We start from the raw sequence: 16785 nt of genomic DNA on the forward strand, positions 1-16785 counted from the left end.
TATTTTATTTTAAAATTAGAATTTAATGACATTTATTATTTCAATTTTAATATAAACATTTTTTTAATGTTTCAGGTTCTTTTCAGGAATAATAATAAACATTGTTTTCATGATTATTTTTTTAATACATAATGAAATATAGTTTTCAATAATTGTAATAAAATATTTTATTAGATTTTAATAACAATAATAATTTTTATGTTTCAGTTTTTTCAGGATAAATAATAAAAAATATTTTTTAGAAATATATAGATTAATAAAATAGTTTAATTAAAAAAACATTAGAATTGAATTATGGATTATTAAAATATAGTTTATTCTTAATTGTAATAAAACATTTTAGTAGAAATTAAATAAAATTCGAATATTCTTTTTTAATGTGTCATGTATTCATGATTATAAATAATTATTATAGTTATAACATTATTTATTAGAGTAGCATTTTTTTTTTTTTTAAGTTACAATTTTATTTTAATGTGAATTTTTTTATTATTATTATTGTTTCAGGTTTTTTGAGGATTAATAATAAATTTTTATTTTTTATTTTTTATTATTTATATATATATATATATATATATATATATATCATAAAATCTCAAAAATATTTTAATACAGTAGTTGCTACACAATGTCGTTCATTTTAATACAGTTGTTGTTCTTAAATTCTTATTTAGAATTGAATTAAATTTGGTAATTGTTTTATTTTAATGTACCCTATTTAGGATTACTTTTATTATTATAATTATTTATTTATTATTCAGGGTAACTTTTTTTTTTCAGAGAATAAAGAAATATTGGCGTCAAACTAGAAAAAAAAATATTAGTATTTTTTTACTTCTGTGTATTTTTTAAGTATTTGTCATTCTGATGACGTATTAGCATTACCGTTTTAAATATTTCTCTCAATCCTTTGGGTTGGTTAATGATAGATAATTTTTGAGGAGAGTGGTGCTGATGAAGCACACATGACGCTTGTGAATGACTGACTCAGGTCGCCCTCACCTACAACCAATCCCAAATTCACCATGTGTTCTCTCTAAAAGTGTTTACATGTTATATGAAATGATCAGTCATGTGAGAAATTCAGCTCTGCAGAATCTTGGTATGTGACGAATGTGAGCCGCTCAACCTTATCTCCCTGTCGTCATGAGAGCAGTCATGTCTAACCCCGGTCTGCATGCGTGCAACTGCACGTGTGGGCGTTCACACACACTCACAGGAAGTGAGTCAGGAGAAGGTTAGTGGGAGGCGATCGAAAAAGAAGTGTGTGTCACAGTAGAACGGTTCTGTCCGGCTGCTTTCCATACGTGAGGTTATTTACCAGCATCTCAGACACAAGTCCAGACGCGTCCGGCCTCCATTCCCGCATTCTTATCCGTTAACAGTGATGTCAGAGAGCCTCTGTTTGTTTATTTGGCACGGACTGTGGAATTTGCAAGCTGTGATGTAAATGCGTTTGATAAATTATCATGAGCTCCCTTGAATAGGACGCATTCCAGGTTGAAGTGATTTCAAAGACAGTCTGGAGTTTATTAGAGTTTGACCCACTTTCGTTCTTGCAGGATTTTTCCATGCCACACTTTTTTTGGGGGAGAAAGTAGAACACTGCGCATTCTAGACTTTGCATTTATGTGTATCAGGCGGTTGGAGCAGAGCAAAAGACGGAGCAACGGGGTGAGGCAGACAGATGACACGCGTCAAAATTACAAGTCTCGGGCTTGACGGAATGAAAGAGCACAGCGCTTCTGATGTTGAGACGAGGAGGTGGAAGGAGATGAAAGGGAGAGTGAACGGAGGGAAATGGCGTGATTTGACAGAGAGAGACTCGTTACCTCACAGTATGTCGGATTAAAAAAAAATGGGCCACATTACCTGCGACTGCACACTTTCACACTTCCACACACACCGTTTTGCTGTTTCACAGAGTTCGTTGGTGTAACGGGATGCAGAAATGAGGCCGCAGCGGTTGCTAGTCATGAAACTGGATCTGTCCTCGTCTCTCTATGAGAAGGAATGTACTGGTCATGTTTCACCCCAAAGTCAAAATATAAAAGAAATATCAAGAAATTATGTTCTGCATAAACCATAAAGCCTAATTTTTAAAGCTTTAAGATTTTTTTTTTTTTGCACTGACATATTATTTATTAATATAATAAATCACATTTTCCCTAAATATTTTATTTTATTTTATTTTATTTTATTTTATTTTATTATTGTTCTCGAAGCTACATTATCAAAAAGGCAAACAGAGAAGTGGTACCTTGGCTTAAAAATTAAAAAAAAAAAAAACTAAAAAAAAAATCTATTCTATTTCATTCTTTATTTCAACAAATGCTTGTTGGCATTATAGCTGCCTTTTATTTGAATTTTTTTCTTCAAAACCATTATTTATTTTATTTTTTCCTGAAATTTTCATCATTAAATGAAATGGCAAATTGAAGACTAGGACCTCGGCTTTAAAAAGTCCAGAATAGTTCAGTTAATTGAATTAAATCCAGTTCTTTATTTTATTGGGTAACAAATACATGTGGGCAGGATAGATGCCTTTGTCATGAACACTTTTTTTTTTCCCAGACAATTGGGCACATTTCACTTAAATTAAAATTTCATTTTATTTTATTTTATTTTATTTTATTTTATTTTATTTATTTCCAAAATCCCATTATCGAAAAGCCAAACAGAGAACTGGTACCTTTGCTTTAAAAAAAAAAAAAAAGAAGATTTTATTCTATTCTATTCTATTCTATTCTATTCTATTCGGTTCTATTCGGTTCTATTCGGTTATTTATTTATTTCTACAAATGCATGTGGGCATAATAGCTGCCCTTCATTATGAATTGTTTTATTTTTTTGAAAGGACATTTCCCCCCCAAATTACAAATTTTCCCTCAAATTCTCATTGCCAGTTTTTTGTTTTTATTTTATTTTAGTATTTTGTTTATTATTTTATTAAAAAATACATTAATTCAAAAAATGCTACCAATAGTACTACCAGTGCTACCAGTTTATACTTTTTACCCCTCCCAACACACACACACATTTCATTAATAATAAATTATGAGGAATGATAAATAATGTGCTTCATTCAAAAACATTTATGGTGTTCTCTGTGGTTTTGGTGTGAAACATGACTTGGACATTTCTGCATAGCTTCTGCAAGATTCACCTTTCTCTCTTCCTCTGGTCTGAAGATATCAGAACGGACCAACAGCAGACAGCTGTGCCGTAATGGATGGCCCTCAGGTTAGGTACTTTTTGCTGCCTCGGCCAGATAAAAGAGCGGGCCGATATGTCACCCTTGGGGGACTCCTTCTTATGAGGTGAGGGAGGAGGGGTTCGTACGGCAGCAAACAGCCCGTCATAAAACCACAGAGCCACGACCACACCTTTAGACTCCTTTTCTAGTTCCCAGCACTCTTTTATGCGGGAATATAATCTCTTTTCTTCCGGAACAGCTTTTATTTTCCGTTGCTTTTAGGCCGCCCCTTTTCCAAGTACTAAAAGACATGCACATGTACACGAACACGTGTTGACTGGATGGGTCTTTTAATTCCCGACCACTGGTTTTCAATTTGTGAATGTGCATGTGTTTTTTTAAACCCCGATTACATCACGATTTGGCCCGTAGGCCAGCTTCAATAAGCCGGATCATACTTTTATGTAATAGAGAAGAGTTGAGGACATAGTTCACACATAAGCACTATATAAACAAAAAGCACATGGGACAGTGCATATCTTTTCACACTTTTCTTGTTGTAATCCGTGTGTCTTTCTCAGGAATCGTGGCATAGGTGAATGTGGATAGAGCATGTGTCCATGACGAGTTTGACTGGTTTTCATGAATATCAAGAAGTGCAGGAAAATTATTAACAGGAGTGCAGCCTGATGTGCTGTGCGTATGTTGTTTTATGTACACAGGTATGAATGTGTGTGTGTGTGTGTGTTTTTAAAGGGAAAGAGGATGAATAAGGTCTTTCACTGAAATGGAGGAATTACATGCTGCTTTTCCAGTACACACACACACACACACACACACACATTAGGCCGAATTAGTGTCGCAAACCATAGTATGTTATGATGTTATGATAATTATTTTTTAGCTGATATTTAGCTGATAAGAAAATGTAACAGTAATGTCCTTAAAGTGCATCTTGGGCCTAAAATCAGTCAACATTTATCTTTTTTGACGTCTGTTTTGTGTTAAAGGGACGAGTCTTAAAAGTTAATTCAAAAGTCTCATTGTGATCATCTGTTTGATGACTTTTGAACTTTTTTAGATTAAGAAAACAATTGGTAAATGTGTTCTTATGGTAAGTTACTAATTTTAAAAGTACCAATAATTTAATTATTTATTTTTTTACATTTAACTTTATGTTTAAACTTGAGTTAAACCATTTTAAATATGACATATATCCATTAACATGCGCATTTTAAATATTAAATATTTTTATTTATTGGTCAAATTGAATATTTATTTAACAAAATTAAATATATAATAATTCAAATAATAATTTCTATGTAATTACAAATATAAAAATAATTTTATTTATTTTTAAATCACACTCCTTTTTATTTTATTTTATTTTATTTTATTTTATTTTATTTTATTTTATTTTATTTTATTTTATTTTATTTTATCTCAAATTCTCTTCTAATTGAAAAGCCAAATAGAGGACTGGAATCTTAGTTTAAATAATGTCAAAAAATTGTCAGAAATAAATTAAAATAAATCTAATTATTTTATTTTATTTTATTTTATTTTATTTTATCTCTCAAGTTTCCATTACTAATTGAAAAGACAAGTATAAGACTGGTGTCTTAGTTTACAAATGTAATAAATATGATCTAAAATAAATATTAAATCCAATTTTTATTTTATTTTATTTTATTTGTCAAAACCAGTTAAAAAAGCCAAATAGAGGACTGATAAATTTCCGAAAATGCTCAAAAATAAATTTAATTCAGATTTTATTAATTAAATCTAAAATCCAATTACTATTATTATTATTTTTTCAGAATAAATGAAATTCTGCATAAAAAAATGTACTTGTACATGCTTTAAGTTTGTGACAGAAAGGTTTGTGGTATTAAAACATTCATTGCATGGAAATGTCTAACTATATAACTATATGATCATTCTTTTATTGCATAATAGTGTAATTATATAGAAACTATTGTAAGCATTAGGATTTAGCCATGTACTTTATATGCTAATAAAACCTGCCAGAAACCCGTTCCATAACTCAACCAACAGAGCAGCAGCATCTCGCACTACATATCACACATTTTCATTTCCTAACCTTGTCTTCCTCTCTCGCAGACATTGTTCATGAGAATCTGAAGATGGGTTCGGATGGAGAGAGCGATCAGGCCTCAGGGACGTCTTCGGACGAAGTGCAATCACCCACCGGCGTGTGTCTCCGCACCAGAACTCATCGGCGCATATCCATGGAGGTAAGACAGACTGTGTGTGGCCATAAATTAATCAGCAGCACAAACCTGCCGCACACTCACTTATTCACAGAAGGAGGTAGAAAGCGTGCGTTACCCTGAAAGCTTCAGACTGGGTGATGTGTCACTACTAAGAGCTTTATTTTTGGCCTTGGGTAGGTGGAGGGATTCCACTAGTGTTTTCTCTCTCTCATCCTCTCCTGTTTTCTCCCACGTCCTCTTAGTTGGCTTTTCTCTTTCCCTTCCTCCTTTCTAAGACAGTCTTAAGAATTTGAGAGGTTTTGTGAGTAGGTGCAGATGGTTCCAAGAGGAACTTCTGTAGTTCTCAGGTGTTAAACGTCAATTATCAACCTCAGTTTTGAAGATTTGAGATCTATTTGTTGTCTTAACCAGGTAGAGCCACAACAAACATTTTCTTTTTAATCAAAATAATTTGGTTTCTATGTCTAGGCTAATAGATTATGTAGCCACGCCCACTGTGAAATCTCATTGGTCCAAATCCCATTCCTCATAACTATGTATTGAACATCAAATATGTTCTGATTTGCTGAGATTATGATGCGTCATGTGGCATTTATCGTTTCCTGTGAAGACAGAAAAATGACTGGAAACAAGCGTTGCATACAGTGTCAGACTGTGAGTTTTTAAAATCATATACATCTGTGTCTGTCTAGCGAGGTTGGGCTGCTGTTTGATATTAATAACTGGCTTTCTGTCTTACCGCACACAAGCATCTGAAAGGAATGGATTCTGTGTGTTTTTTTTCTTGCTTCTTCCATTTACACTTTCTGTTGTTTTTCTCTACTTTTCTCTAATAACATTGTTAGAGTATGTTGAAATAGAAAAACTACTTTTAAATCAGAATTAACCTGAATACATGAAGACATTCACGTCACACTCTTGCTACATAAAGCGTTTAAAGCTTCTTATTCTGGGGTTTTAATTGCAAACCTCAGTTCAAACTAGTTATTTGGCCATGTGTTCATCTCTCTCGCTCACTCCGGTGCTCTTTTGCCCCCTTCTGTATGAACTGGGTTACTGCAGCTGCGTCCACAGTTTAAAAGCAAGCAAATACTGTATGTAGATATCAGTTAACAATATATAGGTGAATCTCATGAAAAGGTGTCAGGTTGCATTTTACTCTTTAAATATTGAGAGGGGAAAATGAAAAATTGCATAATGATTTTTGTATATGGCTATAGTCTACTACTATGAATATTTTCAGGGCGTTTAAGCTAGTTTTGCCACTAAAAACCACATTACTGTAACAATATAATTATAATATTTTAAAATTTTCATATTCTATTTATATTATAATATTATAATAATATTATAATATTTTAATATTTGACATTTGTCATTATAAAATTAATTTTAAATTGTAATAATATTTCAGAATACTGTTTTTGCTATATTTTTTTTTAAATAAATGGAGCCTTGGTGACCATTTACTTATAAGATACTTATTTAAAAAAAAAAGAAATTGACATAAATATTAGTAAATATTTTATGAGCAAGTGCTGTCTGTAAAATGCATAATATAATATCTATCTATCTATCTATCTATCTATCTATATATATATATATATATAAGAAATGGAAATAATTTATCCATTTGAAGTTTGTCTTTAAAATTTTATTTTTGAAAATTTTAATAATCTTTTAGAATGATTATGAAATATTGTATATCTTTTTAAAATGTACCAATTTACCAAATCTTTTTTTTTTTTTTTGTCTAATGCAATGAAATTATACAATAACCAGGGTCTGTCAAACTTGCGTACAAGCATTTTTCTGTCAAACAGAAATGTTGAATCTCATTGATTAAGACCAGGTCGTATTTCACCACAAAATTTAAAGTTTAAAATATATGTATTTTTTAAAAAAATCAATTAAAAAAATATACAGTTAATATTCATTTATTTATAAATAAAATAATGTATCCTGGTCATATTTCACCACAGAAATTAAAGATAAAAAACTATTAAAAATATGCAGTTAATATAAAATAATTTATAAATAAATAATAATACATAAAAAACATTATCCATTTGATATTTTTCATTATAAATTTTTTTTATACATCCTCTAATTGGTTTTAAAATATATTTTGATTACCCAAGCTTAGGTTTAGTGTTAGTTTTAAATTATTTACCAGCTTTTTATTTATTTATTTATTTCCTCAATGCTTTGTCAAGCATCTGGATGCTATGAAGATCATCTTGTGTAAACACTTTAAATAGCGCAAATTGTTTTATCTTGCATTAAAGTAGAAAATTGTGTGGTAAATGTACTTAATTTAAGACTAAAATGCTAATTTTGATGTTATTAATAATCTCTTAATGTAAAATATCATTGTTTTTTTTTTTTTTCGGGGTGATTCACTCCTCATTCAAGCTGTACTTGTACACAAGTATTGGACTGATGTGCTGCCCAATGAGATGATATCAAGCTTAACGCTTCTTTAAAAGTAGCCTGTGGGTGGAGAAAAAAGCCATGCGAGTGAGAGAGATGTAAATGGAGGAAATTCAAAGCGTGATGGAGGGTTATTTATGGAAGATGCTAATGCTTTGGTTTGAGAGCGGCTTTATGAAGTCACGCTATCTTATTTAAAACAAGCACACGCGCACCGCTCTCAGACGAGACGCACATGCCAAATGAGTAGTCAGCAAGCATCAATTATTAATCCGATTCCTACTTTGATAACACCGAGCTAATTTTGTCCCTCGTGACTGACTTGTTTGCATATGTGTGTGATTTGATTCTCAGGACCTGAATAAACGCTTGTCTTTGCCTGCTGATATCCGGATTCCTGACGGTTACCTGGAAAAGCTACAGCTGAGCAGCCCGCCATTTGACCAACCCCTCAGCCGACGGTCACGTAGAGCCTCGCTGGTGAGTTTGCGTGAAGAAACCCTTTAATGACTTTAAAAGGTAGTTTACTTTCTAATTCCATCATATTTGTCTCATACTAGTCCTAATTATGTGTTTGTACTTTCTGTGAACCATATAAACATGACGCACCTCCTTACTGAAAGCTCAGACGCAAATAAATCAAGTTTTATAATATGTCGTGCATCGCTTTGTTTGAGCATGATGGGATATCTACCTAGCAACCATTCTGCATAGCAACACAACTCCACATTAAGTTTCTCTTTTGACATGATTGGCTGTGGGATCATGGTGCGCAAGATGAATAAATCCCACATTGTTTTTGAAACAATAAAGTTTATGTAGATTTTCCAATCTGGCAGGGTTAAAACTATGACACGGCTGTCAAACAGCAAGCCATTGTCATGCTGAGAGAATTGGTTGTATGTATATTATCGTTCAAAAGTTTTTCAGTCAGTAATAATATTCCTAATTAGCAAAATATGCATTAAATTCAGCGAAAGTTACATGAAAGATATTTATAATCCTACAAAAGTTCTTTTCAACTTTGATTCATCAAAGAGTTATAGTTTCTACAAAATTATGAACCAGCGTAAGTGATTTCAACATTAATAATAAGCAGTGTTTCTTGAGCAGCACGTCAGCTTATTATAATGATTTCTAATAGATAATTTGACACTGAAAATTAGAGTAATGATGCTGAAAATTCAGCTTTGACATCACATGAATAAATTAAATTTTAAAATATATTCAAATAAAAAGTACTTATTTAAATTTTAGTAATATTTCACAATATTACTGCTTTACTGTATTTTTGATCAAATAAATGGAGCTTTGGTGAGGATAAGAAACAACAAATCTTAATTGAAAGAATCAACAAATATATAGAATTTATATATAGTAAAAAAAAAAAAAAATAAATAAAAAAAAAAATTATTATATATATTTTATATATATATATATATATATATATATATATATATACATATACATATACATATATAAAAAAACATGACAATTATGAAGTCTGTACGGCTTTGCATGATATTATGAATCTTTTGAAGCTGTGCAGTGACTTTGTAGGCAACTGATAGGTTACGAAATGTTATGTAATATTTCACCACAATTTAAAAAGAAATAATTATTATTTAATTATTATTTAATTAATTAACATAATAATAAAATAATAATAATAATTATTATTATTTTTTGTTATTAATATTATTATTAAAATAAAAAGATAAAAATAAAGATAAAAAAATAACTAAATAAATAAAAAATCATTAATTAATTAAAAAATGTAAAATGTAAAAAATATATATATATATACGATATTTAGTAAAAAAAAAAAAAAAAATTGTAGTTTTCACAAATTTGGTGGAAAAAAAAATCATGACAATTATTAAATCCATATGACTTTTGCACAATATTGTGAATCTTCTGAAGCTGTGCAATGACTTTGTGGGCCATGATTGGTTACAAAATGTGATTGTAATATTTCAAAACAAAATTTAAAGATTTAAACAAATGAATATTAAAAAATCAACTAATATATAAAATGTATATATAGTAAAAAATGTGAATTAAAAATAATAATAATTATGACAATTATGAAGTCCATGGCTTTGTCCATGTCCACGGCTTTTGCACTATATTATGAGTCTTCTGAAGCTGTGCAATGACTTTGTGGGCCATGATTAGTTATAAAATGTAATGTAATTTATGAGATTTGAGAATCACAGAGAATAACTCACACAAAACAAAACATATGCCTTCATGAGACTTATAGAAATATTGTGCATAAGCCATATTGGCTACTTTTAAAGTGTAAAGTTTTTGTTGGTTGAAAACTCATGGTGCATATTTTATTGTATGCGAAAGACAATTCTGAATGCCTTTTGTGCTCTATGGATGAAAGAAAGTCAAATGGGTTTGTAATGACATGAGGGTGAATTGTTTAAGAGTAAAATATTAAGAATTTTCAGCTGTAGTTAAAAAGTACACAGTCCACAGCAAGCTTTTCAAAACAACATGGACTGCTGCAGATAAACCCGGCCCGTGGACGAGAAACCTAGTGTGTCGCTACAAACATTGTGTCGTACTCCTCTCAGTTGAGCACAAAGACGCATACCATGTTCTTTGTCTGTTAGCCGCATACGTAGGGGGTTTCGCATGTGAAAAGCCCCCTGCTTTTTGCGTCTGGGTTTCTTGGCATCCATTGTTCTTAGCTGTCATCCGTCTATGTCGTCCCAACCTCCAATCCTCAATGTGTGTAAAGAAGAGGGGGTTTATGTTGGCGTTCTGGTGCCCCCTGGTGCCCATGGGAGTCTGAGTACTTTGTGTGATTAATGGCTTTGTCTGGGAAATGATTTTGGCTGCAGATATCAGAGACAGCAAGCAACACTCCAGACACGTGTTTCTCACTGATAAGGTCTGTTGAACACATGCAGGCCTGTTCAGCATTAACCGGATTACATTAATGAAGCAATCTCTCTCCTTCTCTCTTTTTATAGTCAGAAATCGGCTTTGGGAAACTGGAGACCTACATCAAACTGGACAAGTTGGGAGAGGTACGTTGAGTCTAGTTCTGACCTTGCATCACTATTTTGGCCTGTCAGAAAAGTGCATTTATAAGTGCACTAATTCGGTGGATGATACAAGGAGTCTTGGACTTACACTGGACTTGTACATCATGCAAAATTTTCCATTAACCGATACCGTTATAGGTAGGGGTGCACACATGTGCATGCATGACCAAAATAAAAAATGCACTGGGTAAATAAGTTCAGACAGTTCATTTGCATACTGACATGATCATCAGCTGTTAATGCACATATTAAATCGACTGAATGTTATATTGTATTAGATTTTTATTCAAACCGAAAGCATAAATCTAGTCTATGTGCAGTCAGATTCAGAGGAAAACAATTAACTCATTGGCGCACTTCACTTGGCAGCACTACTTACTTGCCAGCAAACTGCCAAAATAAAAGCTGATTTTGGATGTTGAAAATGTGTTAAAAAAAAAGAAAAGAAAATGTAAATATTAGCATTGTATTTTAAGTGTACTATAAGATAATTCTATTGTCTGCTGATCATTTGACTATGCATAAGATATTTTTCAAAGTACTATTGTTTTTTTTTATAAAAAATGTTTTGATACTCATCAGTAAATATTTAATCCATTAACTAGTGTTAAGCTTGTGTAATTACACTAAAATATTAAGTACTGTTTGTTTTTTTGTTTTTGTTTTTTTTGTTGTACAGTAGGCATATTTATTTTACTCTTTTTTTTTTTTATTTAATTTTTTTAAGCCGATAACAATTGTTAAAAACGTTACATTACATTTAAATTCCGTTAAATACATTCCTGTACAAACGATATTTTTAAAAGTACTTTGTTTTTTATTATTGTTGTTTTGATTCTACAATAGGGGTTTTAATATTTATTCATTTTTTACTTTATTACTTTATTATTTTATTTTTATTTTATTATTTTAGGTATAACATTTTATTTATTTATTTAAAAAGTTTGATACTTGTTAGTAAATATTTAATACATGAATTAGTGTAAAACTTATAAAATATTAGAGATAAAATATTTTAAGTAGTATTTGTTTATTTTTTTATTTTGATCTTTTCTGTTTAGTTTTTAATTATAAACTGATAACAATTGTCGATACTTTAAATTGTTTAAATTATATAAAATACATTCCTAGTATAAAACTTGTGTGACTGTAAAAGTACTATTTGTTTATGTATTTTATTTATTTATGTATTTATTTATTTTGGCTCTGCAGTAGGGATGCAATATTCATTCATTCATTCATTCATTCATTCTTTTTTTTATTATATAATTTTTTTAGGCGTAATATTTAATTAATTCATTCATTTATTTAAACAATGTGATACTTGTCAGTAAATATTTAATCCATTAACTAGTGTAAAACTTTTATTACATCATATTTTTTAAAGTAATATTTGTGTAATTTGTTCATTTTTTTTTTTTTTTACTTTGTTTTCTATTAATATATTTTTTTGCCGCCCAGTAAATGACTATGCTAAAAACTGCATCCCTAGTATAAAACCTGTCTGATTATGCGTGAATTATTTTCAAAGTAGAATTTTTTTTTAGTTGTAACATAATTCTATCCACCTATCTATCGATCTATCTATTTCCTGAAATCTAATCACTTCTGTAATTGTATTATAGGGGACGTATGCCACCGTTTTCAAGGGGCGGAGCAAACTGACGGACAACCTTGTAGCTCTGAAAGAGATCCGGTTGGAGCACGAGGAGGGCGCTCCATGCACAGCTATTAGAGAGGGTGAGCAATCTCTGTCTCTGTGTCTCTTTCTCTTTATCTCTCCTCAAAGCCACTTCGGGTTGCCAAGACACTGATGTTGATATTGCCCTGATCGATCCTGCCCTTTTCTCTCTTTCAGTGTCATTATTGAAGGATTTAAAGCACGCCAACATTGTCACGCTTCATGATATTGTCCACACGGACAAATCGCTCACTCTGGTTTTTGAGTATCTGGTGAGTGGACGTCCCATGCTGCTCCTCTGTGTCAGTCTGATAATTTCCTTCTCCCTTCATTTATTTATTTGTTGTCTGATGGCCTTCTGCAGGATAAGGACCTGAAGCAGTACATGGATGATTGTGGAAACATCATGAGCATGCACAATGTTAAGGTCTGTCCCGTGTCTGTTTATTGGTATTAGTGCAGTGCAACACAGTATCAGACATTGTTTCTGTTTTTATAACCTGTTGTTTGTGTTTTTCTAGATTTTCCTGTTCCAGATCTTGAGAGGACTGGCGTACTGCCACAGACGCAAGGTCCTGCACCGGGACCTGAAACCACAAAACCTGCTCATCAACGAGAGGGGTGAACTCAAATTGGCTGACTTTGGTACGTTTAGCCCTATGCTGTCAAATGATTATTTTTAATTAGTTAGAAATGTATTATACTGTTTTGCATTTTGTTATATATATTTTTATATTATAATGTCTATATATTTATATCCATACTATTTCATATATGCAACTAAGTTTTCATTAAGAATGTTTTAATATATTATACATTTATGTCTTTACGAAGACAGATTTTCAGAGAGATTTTATATTGTATAATATGTACTTCATTTTTCATGATTTCATATAATTCATTAAAATTAAATTTTTATTTAAAATTAATTTTTCATAAATTGTAAATTTATATACTAGCTGTATTAAATTTTAGATACATACTATTTTTATATTAGATTTTAAAAACCTATATAAAAAATCTATATTTTAATATTAACATATTTATATAATTAATATATATTTCTATTTTAGATTTTATGTAATTTCATTACAAATACATGTCATGAATTTATAATTTACAAATTTACTTTTATTTTATTTTACATATAAATACCAAGTGTAATATTTCAAATGTATACAAATTTTTATATATATTTTATTTATTGTTTTTATATATATTTTATATTATAATATTTATATATTCAGTGTAATATTATTTATATATTTATACATATGTACTTTATTTTTCATTAATTCATAATTCATTTTCATCAAATAGAAATATATGTAGTAACTATATTAGACATTTCAAATGTATACAGTATTTATAATATTTAGAAAATACATATATTGAAAAGTTCTGTATTTTAATATTAGAATTTTTATATATTTAATATACATTTTATTTAATGTATTCTGTAATTTATTTTTCGTTAAAATACATTGTCATGAATTTATTCATTTACAAATTTATTTATTATTATTTTATACATATATACTACATATAAATACTAAGTGTAATATTTCAGATGTAGAAAAATGTTATATATAAATTGTTTTTGTTTTATATATATTTATTGCAATATTTATATGTTCAATATTATATTATTTATATAATTTTCATTAATTAATTATTTTCATCAATTAGAAATGTAAATACTAACTGTATTATACATTTCAAATGTATACATTTTATATTTAAAAACATAAAAGTTCTATATTTACATTTATGTTGTAATAAGATGTATGCAATATTTATATTATATTTTAAAAATACATATATAAAAAAAGTTCTGTATTTTTAATATTTATATATTTAATGTAAACATTTTATTTGTCATATTTATAATTTAATTAAAAATGCATTATTTCTTGAAATTATTAATTTGCAAATGTATTTATTTTTATTCTACATATATATACTAAGTGTAATATTTTAAATGTATGCTAATTTAAATTTAACTTCAAATTTAAATTTAATTTAAATTTAATTGAACTTTAAATGTATTTTATTTATTGTATTTAGATATTTTTATATGATAATATTTATAAACTACATACTATATTATTTATGTAATATTTATATATGAATTTACAATATATATATATACATTTATTGAACTTTTTTGTTATATATATATAAAATGTGTACGATTGGTTAAGCAGATATAATTTATTTTCTAAATGTAATGTAAAAAAAAGTGTTTTTTGTTTGTGTGTTTGTAGGTCTGGCACGAGCCAAGTCGGTTCCCACTAAGACATACTCTAACGAGGTGGTGACCTTATGGTACAGACCTCCTGATGTACTACTGGGATCCTCAGAGTACTCCACACAGATCGATATGTGGTGAGTGATGTGTCTGTGACCACACTCATTTACATTCATCATTTACATTCAGTCGTCTCCTGTATTCTCTGTCTGATCCTCTCTCTGTCTGTATCAGGGGTGTTGGATGTATATTTTATGAAATGGCTGCAGGTCGGCCGCTGTTCCCAGGATCCACCGTTGAAGATGAGCTGCATCTAATCTTCAGATTACTGGGTGAGCAAACACACACACACACACACACACACACACACACACACACAACACAAAAACACACATGCGCACTCTCACGCCCAGCTCACCAAGTAAACGATTCAATTCAGAGCCTGCGTGATGAAACGCACACTTCACCTCCAGACATTACGACATTAAACACACACGCACACACTCTCACACCAGACGTGTCATGGTGTTCAGACTCAGAAGTGATTCTCACCTGCTTTGAAAACAAACTGCAACCATCTGAGCTGCCATGCTTGCTGTCCACACACACACAAACACGCTTTTGCATGGAAACTGTGAGATCACATGGTAGGTTACCACAGTTCAGCTGAAATCCGGTCCGGCTCAAGCTCACCTGATGTGTTTGACTGCACATACTGGAGTGTGGAAATATTTCTGAAAAAAACCTGGAAAGGAGGTTTTATATGATTTTTAAAGCTATATTCAAACTGTAGTTTTTTTTTTTTTTTTTTTTAACTAGCTCTAAAACTGTACCACATGGTTCAAGATTCCCAGGGAAAGCATGAACTGATTAAAAAACAATGCATTGAATGCAGTGCAAGTTGCTTTAAATAAAAGCATCTGCTAAGTGCATAAATGTAAATCATATTTTAAGCAATTTATGGCCTTTCCACTGTCTAGAAATATAGGACTTGAAATGTCAGAAATTTATAAAATAGTGGTTTTAAGTCCTGGTGAAATCATGGGAATCCTTAAGAACGTAATTTATGGAAATTTCATTTACATTTTTTCCCCATTATCACAAATTTCTTTTGCTAGAGATTAGCTCTTTTGTAATATCTATAAAATGATTTAAAAAGAACAACAAAGTAAATTTAATTCATATATACAATACAACTTGAATACACCGCTTCTATGATGAGTGTGTTATTATTAGAAAATAAATTAGAAATGTATTTATTTATTTATTTTTTTTAAATAAAGAAAAACGTTCATATTTAAGTCATGTAAAATCCAAAATTTATACAGTATATACGTGTTTATATGGATACTGCACAATGAAATATTTATAATTTAAATCATAAACATGTAATAAATGTTATAATAATTATTAGGAAAAAAATAAAAAATATATTTAATTATTTTTTAAATAAAATACAGAAAAATGTTCATTTAAGTCATGTAAAATCCAAAATGTTTACAATGTATGTGTTCATATGGGTATTGCAGAGTAAAATATTTATCATTTAAATCATAAACATATAATAAATGTAATAATAATTATTAGAAAAAAATTGAAACGAATTTATTTAATTTATAAATAAATTACAGAAAAGGTTCAAATTGAAGTCATGTAAAATTCAAAATGTATACAATATATAAATGTTCATATGGATATTGCACAATAAAATATTTATCATTTTAATCATAAACACATAATAAATTTTATCATAATTATTAGAAAAAATAGTCTTTTATGCTCACCAAAGTTGCATTTATTTGATTAAAAAATACAGAAAAAACACTAATATTATGAAATATTTTTACAATTTAAAATAATAGATTTCTGTCTTAACATAATTTAGAGTGTAATTTATTTCTGTGATTCAAAGCTGAATTTTC

General features: G+C 29.7%; 1 protein-coding gene across 1 annotated transcript in view; it reads left to right on the top strand.

Moving 5' to 3' along the window:
* The window catches only part of cdk17 (cyclin-dependent kinase 17), a 57902-nt gene that overhangs the window by 37062 nt on the left and 4055 nt on the right, over nucleotides 1–16785 (top strand). Inside the window, exons 4-12 of the mRNA XM_051108607.1 lie at nucleotides 5321–5454; nucleotides 8221–8346; nucleotides 10857–10913; nucleotides 12557–12671; nucleotides 12790–12884; nucleotides 12977–13039; nucleotides 13134–13257; nucleotides 14880–15000; nucleotides 15098–15195. Of these exons, the coding sequence (XP_050964564.1) occupies nucleotides 5321–5454; nucleotides 8221–8346; nucleotides 10857–10913; nucleotides 12557–12671; nucleotides 12790–12884; nucleotides 12977–13039; nucleotides 13134–13257; nucleotides 14880–15000; nucleotides 15098–15195 (933 nt within the window). The remainder of the gene's footprint in view (nucleotides 1–5320; nucleotides 5455–8220; nucleotides 8347–10856; nucleotides 10914–12556; nucleotides 12672–12789; nucleotides 12885–12976; nucleotides 13040–13133; nucleotides 13258–14879; nucleotides 15001–15097; nucleotides 15196–16785) is intronic.

Source organism: Labeo rohita, chromosome 4 (assembly GCF_022985175.1).
Source record: "Labeo rohita strain BAU-BD-2019 chromosome 4, IGBB_LRoh.1.0, whole genome shotgun sequence".
Classification (NCBI taxonomy): Eukaryota; Metazoa; Chordata; class Actinopteri; order Cypriniformes; family Cyprinidae; genus Labeo; species Labeo rohita.